Genomic DNA, 9,603 nt, shown 5'->3' with positions numbered 1-9,603 from the left:
TCTAGTGTAAATATCTTAGTACACTTCAAATAAGAGAAAACTAACCTAGAAGCAACTTTTCAGCTAGATATAGGAGCTTGTTTTAGTCAATAATTACTTTCAATTGAGGAAAAAGTACAATTTCCACTGGTAGATTATTTCACTTGTAACATTGGAAAATGTCTTGTTATAAGTGAAACAACCTTTTAATCAGTACTGAGGAATAACAGACAGAGAACAAGCTTCTATATCTTGCTGAAAAGTTCATTTTAAGTTAGTTTTGGTCTTAATTCAAAAGTATAAAAATATTTCCACCAGAAATTGGACAAAAGTAATTTTCTGCTGATTGCAGGAAGTAAAACCTAAAATGATGCTGAATGTCTCTCTGTTGTTTATCGTCTGGACTTTGGAGAGTGCTTGTGGATCAGTTCAGTCAGAACCTGCACCGTCGTCTGGGTTACGCCGGTCCTGCCAGCTGGTCGGGGGCCGTCGGATCGGGTCCGTTTGACCCGCTTTATCTCCAGACTGCACAGCTGTTTGACTGGAGAGAAAGCTGCAAGAGCTCAGCTCATTATGTTTAATTGTGGAGAATTTCAGCAATGTGCAGTCGGCTGTGCTGCAGGGCTGGAGTTTCACGCGGCTATTTACCGTTTCTGCACTGAAGATAAAGGTTCTGTGCAACCCTGAAGTGTGATATTTATGTTTTATTTATATGTCTTGGAGAAACTTGACAGTTTCAGTCCTTGTAGACTCATATTTTCCGCTGGGTGTGCATCCATCTTTGTGCAGTCAGCGTTTTTTTCTTTTTTTTTTTGTGATGCTGATTTTATAGAGAAAAGGTTAAAAGCTGAAGACTTGAGTAGTGAACATGTGTTTTTACATTTTTGCTGCTTTCTGCTGGCTGTGTTTTAACCCTTATTCTGTCAAATTTCAACAATAGAATTACTGGTTGAAAAACAGAAGCAGGCTGAAACTAAATGCCAATTCACATCCAAAAACATACATGAATTCTTTGTACATATGAATCTTTGGTGAAAAGTTCATTAGCAGAATCATCTGCATAACATCTAGTTGCGTTTTTATTACAAATGTGTGCAAAACTTTGTCAGTATCTGCATTTCCACTGACCATATAATTGCACAACTTGACAAAAATAAATTTGTTTAATAGAAACATGGCAATTTTGAAAAAAAGAAAAACTTGGTTTTTGATTAAAAGTTTTTGTGCTATGATGAGATGTTTTTTTCTTTGGACTTTCGAAATTGATTTTGCGAAAGTGGAAACTTGATCAAGAACCTGCTGGCTAAAAAGACAAAGAAGAAAACGTGTGGCAGGAGGATGACGTAGCATCATGCTTTTTAATTACTCATTGCTTGAACAAACTTATTCATGTAATTTTGATCATGTTTCTTATTTAATGGAAACTCTGGAATTGTGAAATGGTAATTTTTTCTGACATCAGAATATCAACACACACTTGTTATGGAAATGCAGCTAATATTCCACTGATGTAGAAAAAAACACAACTGTGCAATTTCATTAAATTAGAAACTAAATTAAAATCACATTTAGTTTGTTCACTCATTAAGTTATTATCATCATCCAACTGCTTCCTGTTGTCTTCTTCTTTGTGGTTTGTAGCCATGGCAACATCCAGTTGTTGTTCATGTGATGCCAAAAAAGTGTTTCAATTGCAGCTTTGCAAAATCACAAGGAACTCTGCCACCGCTTCTTATCTGTAAAATTCATGGACTTATGATAAAATTAGGTATAATATGATAAACAATCTCAAACTACTAGAAAACTCCTTGTTATTATTTTCTCTATCACACTTTTTTTAAAACAAGAAAAAAACTATTTTGGTTATTAGATTACCTTAACTTGTCAGATTGTGTTTAAATTTTTTCACACCTCTTTTCAGGCTTGACTACATCTGATACATCTGACATATTTGTTTTACATAATGTTACTAACAATAAAAAATCAAAGTGTTAGTGGTTCTAATTTGGAAATATTTGTGATATTTGCGCTTATTTATGACAGTAAATGCAACTTTTTATGACTCGCTCTGTAGATTATGGACTCTAATCTGACATTAATTCAGCCTGAGGCAGCTGTTTAGTAAAAGTAAGAAAGTTTTTGACAATTTTGGAGAAAAATCTACAATAAACTCTCAATTATTAGCTCAAAAAATGTGGGGATTTGTTGATTTTGGTTAAAATTTTTCTGAAGAAATTGGAGGGACTGATTGATACAATTTGGCAGTAAACAGATAAAAACTGCATTGATTTGACTGATAACATAATATTTAAGCACACTTTGTGTTTAGTCTAGAATCTAAAGGGCCACATAAACAGCTATGGTGGGCAGGATTTGGCCCACGGGCCTTGAGTTTGACACATGTGCTTTATCTGGTTTATCGATACATTCTGGCACAACCCAATGTATTATTGAACATTTGTGATCTTAATGTGGCCCAAAGTGAAAACGAGTTTGACGTCCCTGATCTGCTTCATTAGTAAGTGAACATCTTCCATTGTGGCGACTTTCCTCCTCCAGATTCCCTCCTGTTTATTGATGAACTCCTCCAGCCGGCAGCGCGGCCCTGGCTGGAATGACAACCATGTGAGGCACAAAAAGTGACGCACGCAGACCCTGCAGGAGCCCGCGTAATGAGGCTAAAGACGCTGACGGCGAGCAGCTGTCAAACCTCATATCAAGTCTCTCCATTTTTCCAGCTTCGGGCTGGCTTCCTCTGAACCCGAGAAGCCGGGCAGCAGACGCCCTCCAAGCATCGCCTGTCCCATGAATGTGTTAGCGATCCGCGCACCAGAGGGGTGGTGAGCTCCCAGAAGTGACACCGTGTGTTGTAGGGTCTCCTCTGACGCAAGGAAACCTTTTAGTTGTAGTGTCTAGTGTCACTCGGATGCATAGCAACGCAAATGCTGCCTATAAATATACTTCCCTGTCCGGGCTATTTTAAAACCAATAGGGTCAAACCGAAGAGTTCAGCTTCCTTTCAGTGTTGGAGACAAAATAAAGTAAAAAACTGTAAACGAATAAACTTCTGCAAAGGGAAAGCAATGAGTCAGCAAAGAGTGTTATGTAAAAAACAAAGGGTACACTGCAAAAACACAAAATCATACCAAGAATTGCTATTCCAGTTTCTAGTGCAAATATCAGACAAAACTGACTTACAAGTAACTTTTCAGAAAGATTTTGGAGCTTTTTTAAGTCAATAATTCCCTGATATTGACGAAGAAGTATTTGTACAATTGGCAGATTATTTCACTTATAACAAGGGAAAAATGTAAAGTTTTGTTGATCTGGGGAATGTGGTTGTGGATTTTATGAAACTGGCTTGAATTAAACACAGTTTCCGTCACAGAAGAAGAAGTGGAGGAGCTTGAGGAGATGGCGGGTGGACTCGTCTGTTTTGTTGCACTGATGGCAACAAAAAGTCTTTCCATAAAATGTCCAAGTAGCTATTGTGAAAAACAATAATAATGTTGTTTTGAGACCATTTTGAACCATTTGACCATTTTAATTTATTGATAATGGCATAATAATGCAAGTTTTCCCTCTCAAAATCAATAAACAACACTAAGCAAGTATTTTTGATCTAGTTTCTAGTACGAATATCTCAGTACACTTGAAATAAGACAAAACTAACTTACAAGTAGTTAAGTTAGTATTATTAACTTAACTATCCTTAGTATTTATGAAAAAGTATGAGCTCCACTTGTAGATTATTTCACTTCTGGGAAAATATCTTGTTATAAGTGGAAAAAATAAGCCAATTTAACTAACACTTTAAAAAAAATCAATATTCAACAATTATTGATTCAAAACAAGCTCCTATATCTTGCTAAAAAAAAAGATATTTGCACTTGAAACTAGACAAAAAATACTTACTGGGTTTTGTTTACAAAATTAAAGTTAATTGATTTGGAGAGAGAAAACTTTCATTATGATGCTATTATCAATATATCACTTGAAAATGGTCTCAAAACAACTTTATTTTAGATTACCGCAACAATTTCTTGGATATTTTATGGTCAACCAAAATTTGTTATTGTGACCGGAAAGCTTGCCAAATCTTTTTCTGCACCATGTTGGAGAATCAGTGGCTTTATTGAAACTCATCTTGTGATACATGCAATGACTTCAAGAGTTTACATAGTAGACCATGAAGATAAGTTCAAACTTTGCTACATAAAGTTTATTATCAAAAACGATGTGGAGGATTAAAGTTCTTCAGGAGAAAACACATGAAAGGTTAAATAGTTTTCTCCAGAATATCATGTATATTATTATGACTCTGGATTTCCCTGTTTCCGTCCTCCATCCTGGGCCGATTTTTTCTTTTCCCACAATCCTTCCTGTTGCAATCAGCCGCCACATGCTGCAGCGGATTAATGCAGGACTTCCTCTCCACCGCTGTGCACAGTGGTAATTCAGTTTAATTGGGATTCGTTCCTCCTGGCTGCGTTCCCAGCACTCCAGATGCTCGTCGTCTGTTTGACAAATAAACCCCTGCCAGTGTCTTCAAAGCCCGCAGCGTCGGAGCTTTTGCAGGTCGGAAACGCTACGATGATGCCTGATTACATCCCAGAGAGTTTGGCGGGTTCATGTGAAAATGCTCCTCCGGTTGGTGACCAGGGCGGTTTGACTCTCTCGCCGCCTCTCCTTCTTCCGCTCCAGCCGCACCTTCCAGCAGACGGCGCTGGACGCCAGCAGCACCAGCCCGGCCGACAGCAGCACCAACCCGAAGTAGGAGATGGTGGATCCGTGCGAGTTGAAGCTGTACGCCACGGCGGTGACCACGATGCCGGCGATGAGGACCACCACGCCGAACGGGACGGTGCAGCGGTAGCAGGAGAGCTCCGCGCCGCCGGTGGCTGCCGTCAGCTGGACCTCGTTAACCAGGGGGATGTTCAGTGTCGTCATAGCGACTGGTGGTTGCTCGGGGGCTTTGGGCTTCTCAGAGGTCGCTGGCGTCTTCATTGCGTCCTTGTTGAGTTCGTCTGGCATCGCAGGATTAGGATGAACCGACTACAGTTGGCTCCTCACTGCGGTGCTCTGGGGCTCCCAGTCTGAGGAGAGACAAACCAACCAGTAAGCAAACCAGCAGAGTTATGATCAATCCAAAATATCGATAATATCAGGGCACAACTTTATACTTTCTGAGGTGTGTGGACACTGCGGCGTGACTCTGTTTTAGGGTTTTTACACATCTGATAGTCCGGTAGACGCCCTCAGCTTGGAGAGCAGAATTGCAGCATTTGATACATTTTCAGCTGCTGTGATTCACTTTCACACTTTTTGACTGAATCAAACAATCCAAAGTAATTGAAAACTTGTTCACCTCCTCGCCTGTGGTGGTGCTGCACCAAGAACTATTGAAGGAAATGACACAAAAACCTCTAAAGAAGACACTGAGCACAATTTGCTGCTTCAAAAATGTAAACAAAAATGGAGCAGCATCAGATTTTAGCGGTCAGACGATTTCTCTTTGGTCTTTGGTAAAAGACTACGAACCATTTCTCCCTCTAAAACTAGACTCCCACGTTTGTTTTGGTGGTATTACCCAGAATGCCCAGTGCTGTAGTCCACTTCCTGCTTCTGGAGCAGTCTCTATGACGTTCACATATGCATTCGAACCAAACCAGTGTACACTTCAACTGAACTGAGACCGAGGTTTGTAGGTGGGCCAGAGTTCGCTCTTTTGGTCTGCATCAGAGTTTGATTATGCACTCACACCTCACCAAAACAGCTGGACTGTCAAGACAAATGAACTACAGTTCAATTAAAGTGAACTAAACAGGTCTGTTGTGAATGCAACCGCAGATCGAATCATTTTCAAACAGACAAAAGTCATTTTTAGGCCTTTGTTTTGGCGCCCCCTCTCGTACAGCACCCATATGCAGGAGATATCATGCATACTAATGATAATTGCAGTGATTGATGATTCTATCAGCTTTTCTTATGATTAATTGGCTTAAAAATTGGCATGCTCTGCAGGATTTCTATTTAACTTATTTTAGCTTTTGCACATTAGAAATATATTAAAAGATGTAAATAATGCCTGCAATAACAATAGCAATTCTTTTGTGTATGCTTGATCAATACCAAAGGATGCATCTGCAGCTAAAAACAAATACTGTGTACTAATCTGTTTATATTTTTGATGAATAAAAAGATAGCAAAAGGTGCTTAATTACAGGTTTATTTATTGTTCTTTCAGAAAATGAAAATATTTAGTCTGTATCCTCAGGTAACAATTATTAAGTTAGATGACGATTATTTCTATAATCATGATTAATTGGATAAATCGTTTCAGCCCTGGTCAAAAGGTCAACTTTAGTTGCTCAACGCAGAAGAAACGAGTCTGAAGCAGATGTTTCTGGTTTGATTTCCACATCACATTTCACAATTTGCCAGCCGCCTCTGACCACCACACGCTGCTTCAATAAACCAATGTAACCCCTTTGCACAATCCAGGCCGCCTCAGCCCAGTCAGGGGAGAATGACGCAGGTCCGCTCAGCCCGACACGAGCTGAGACATTCCCTGGAGAGCGCGGGATACGGAGCACTCGCTGAAACGCAAGAAGCCCTGAAATCACAAGCAGTTTCACAACCGTCCCCTCCTTTCTCCCGCCGGCGTGTTTTCCCAACGCGAAGCCGGGATTCAGACGCTGAGAGACAAACAAGTTGCTTCATCACAGCCAGATGCTGCTGGAGTTCATCTTTCTTATCCCAGAACAGTCACTGCAATAGGAAGCTTTCCTGGAGGCTTGTTTTCTCACTGCTGATACTGGACCTCAGGTTCAGCGTCAGTCTTTGGATTGAAGCTGAAATTCTTCCACGTTTAACATTCCAGCATGTGGCTGAAATGTTTGATTTTTCTCTAAACTAAGCGACAGATTTCTTTTTGTTAGAATTAAGCATCCCGTTGAAGAGGGAGGGACACAGAGGAAACAGAAAATCAGTAATAATGACTTAATTTGTTCATGTCTCTGAAAGTAAAACGACCCAGAACGAGAAAGCGTCCACACCAGAGATTCACAAGACATTTTGTCCAAGTTAAAGTCAAGTGTCAGCCGCCTGAATGATTATTTTCCTGTTTTATCAACAGTTTTCAGTTCATGCTGCTGTTCTTTTATTTTTAAGCAATTAGAAGGCATGGCGGCAAAACCTGAAACTGCTGCCGCACAAGATACTCAACAAGTTGTTGCTAAGAAACCAAGGAATAAGTTGCTAGGTAACCAAATAATGAGTGAGTTGCTAGGTGAGTGAGTATATTGGAAAAACCCAGTTTAGCTGGCTGAGAGGTTGAGCTACTAAAATAAAAGCCTTTCCATTGCCTACATCCCCCAGAATGCAGTGCGGTTCTGGATCAGAGTTCAGTGAAATTATTGAAAATTTTATTAGCTGTATTATCAGTCGATATTGATCACATGTCTATCGCTATATACTGTATATATATATATATATATATATATATATATATATATATATATATATAAAAAAAATATGATAAATCAATAATTGATAATTGATCAATAAGTGATAATTCCAGTTGTTAATAAAAGGTGACTAAACCAGTGGGTTTTTAGCATATATTCAAAGGAACTCAAGTGTTTCAGCTGTTTTGCAGTTTTCCAGAAGTTTGTTCCAGATTTGTGGTGCATAGAAGCTGAATTCTGGTTCTCCATGTTTGGTTCTGATTCTGGGGATCCAGAACAGAACCAGAAGACCTGAGAGATCTGAAAGGTTGATACAACAACAGCAGATCTTTAATGTGTTGTGGTGCTTAGCTGTTCGGTGATTTATAAACTACCAGTATTTTAAAGTCTATCTTCTCTGTCTTCCTGGTTTTAGTCAGAACTCCAGCAGCAGCGCTCTGGATCAGCTGCAGCTGTCTGATTTTTTAGACAGACTTGTAAAAACACTGCTGCAGTAACCAATGCAACTAAAGATAAACACATGATCAAGTTTATCTTGCCAGGACATTAGTCCTTTAATCCTAGAAATGTTCTTCAAGTGATAAAAGGCTGAATTTGTAACTGTCTTAATGTGTCTCTGAAGGTTCAGGTCTGAAATCACACAACCAAAAAAGCACTTCCTCAAACAACCGATATTATTACCTGATTAAAAATACTTTAAACATCATAGTTAAAATCAGACATTTTACGACAACCCATTTCTTACCGACTATCACAAACACAACAACATTTTTTAAAATAAAAATCTGGAGGTGGAAGAAACGTAAAAGTGTTTCAATGTTCGGTCTTTCAGCCAAAATCAGCTAAATAGTTCAGCAGAAACAAAATCAACTTTCTTCCTGTGAAATGTCGTGAGGGGATGAAATTCTTTGATCAAATAACTGAAAACTTAATTTCTAAGATTTTTTCCACTTGTAAAATGTTGCATAGGTTTATTTCTTGTTTGCTACAATGTTGTAAACAATAAATGAATGTTCTTGGTGTTCTCAACTAATTTCTAGAAATATTAAAACGGCAACAAGTTGCATTAACTGAATAGATATTAAAAACTATTTTTAATGACTGTTGGGAATTTTGTGTATAGTGGACGCTGTTTAATTTTCAGATCTTGAAGAGATGGTACCAATCTATGCATACAAAACATGATAAACTGCAGTGAAAAAATAAAAATGTTTTCTCATAAAATCCTTTGAAACTTTGCAGGCTGGTATTTTATTTTACATATTTCTAGTAACAAACAGGTGAATTTTGCTTTTATATAATAAAACTGCTGTTGCTGCTGGTTAAGTTTGCTGCAGAAGTAAAAACCAAACATTTACATTTCCTTGAATAAATTTGTAGAGTTAATTATTTAGTGCGTTTTGTTGCAATTCAAGCCAAAATGAAAGAAATCCAAATTGAAAGTTTCTGACGATTAAATCGTTTTAAAATAATGCAGCAACAAGGAATCTGAAATCAGTTAAACCTTTATTATCCCACAGATTCACTTACAAATTCAGCTTCCTTTATTTTCACAGCGACAATTCGCAATAAAAGCAACTAAAGGTTTACTAAATAAATAGATAATAATAGATAATAATCAAGCCAGATAATATTCACCAAATTAAATCCCGAAAAGTGGAATTAAATCTACTGGAGGCGGAGTAAAATCATTTCAAGATTAATTAAATTAGTAGAAATTAGAAAAATTAAAAGTATTTGTTACCTCATGAGTTATTCCAACACCAAGTTTCCGAACCGCTGCAGTAAAAGTCGCTTGTTTCTGAAGCAAAGTGGTTCCTAAAGTATCTGTCTGGTTCGGTTCGGGTTGCAGTCCGACTCTCCTATAGTCCTGGGGGCCGAACTGCCATCCTCACCGAGGCGGACCGTGTCAAGTATCGACGTCTGCGTCAAGTTCACGGTGATCAGGGAAAAGTGGATACTTCCGGTTGAGTTTTTCCAAAATAAGATAAGTCACAGCCGCATCTAAAAGAGCCAAAATGAAAATAAAAAATAGACCTGATTTCGTTATATCTGTGCTATTTGAAAGTCAAACATCTTGAAATTAAATCTGATGTTTTAGGTTAGCTGTTTTTTTAAATTATCACATTAATTAAGTACAGAAGTTTAAAACTAC

General features: G+C 38.2%; 1 protein-coding gene across 1 annotated transcript; it reads right to left on the bottom strand.

The window, feature by feature from the left end:
• Positions 1-3,978: 3,978 nt before the first annotated feature.
• tmem100a (transmembrane protein 100a) lies at positions 3,979-9,353 on the bottom strand. Its single transcript, XM_032588485.1, has 2 exons — positions 9,193-9,353; positions 3,979-5,075 (listed from the first exon to the last, which is right to left on the bottom strand). Exon 2 carries the CDS (start codon positions 5,011-5,013, stop codon positions 4,609-4,611), a length of 405 nt encoding a protein of 134 aa, XP_032444376.1. The 5' UTR covers positions 5,014-5,075; positions 9,193-9,353; the 3' UTR covers positions 3,979-4,608.
• Positions 9,354-9,603: the final 250 nt, after the last annotated feature.

Source organism: Xiphophorus hellerii, chromosome 16 (assembly GCF_003331165.1).
Source record: "Xiphophorus hellerii strain 12219 chromosome 16, Xiphophorus_hellerii-4.1, whole genome shotgun sequence".
In the NCBI taxonomy this organism is placed as follows: domain Eukaryota; kingdom Metazoa; phylum Chordata; class Actinopteri; order Cyprinodontiformes; family Poeciliidae; genus Xiphophorus; species Xiphophorus hellerii.
Note: the sequence above shows the minus strand (reverse complement) of the source record. Positions and strands in the feature narration are given on the sequence as shown.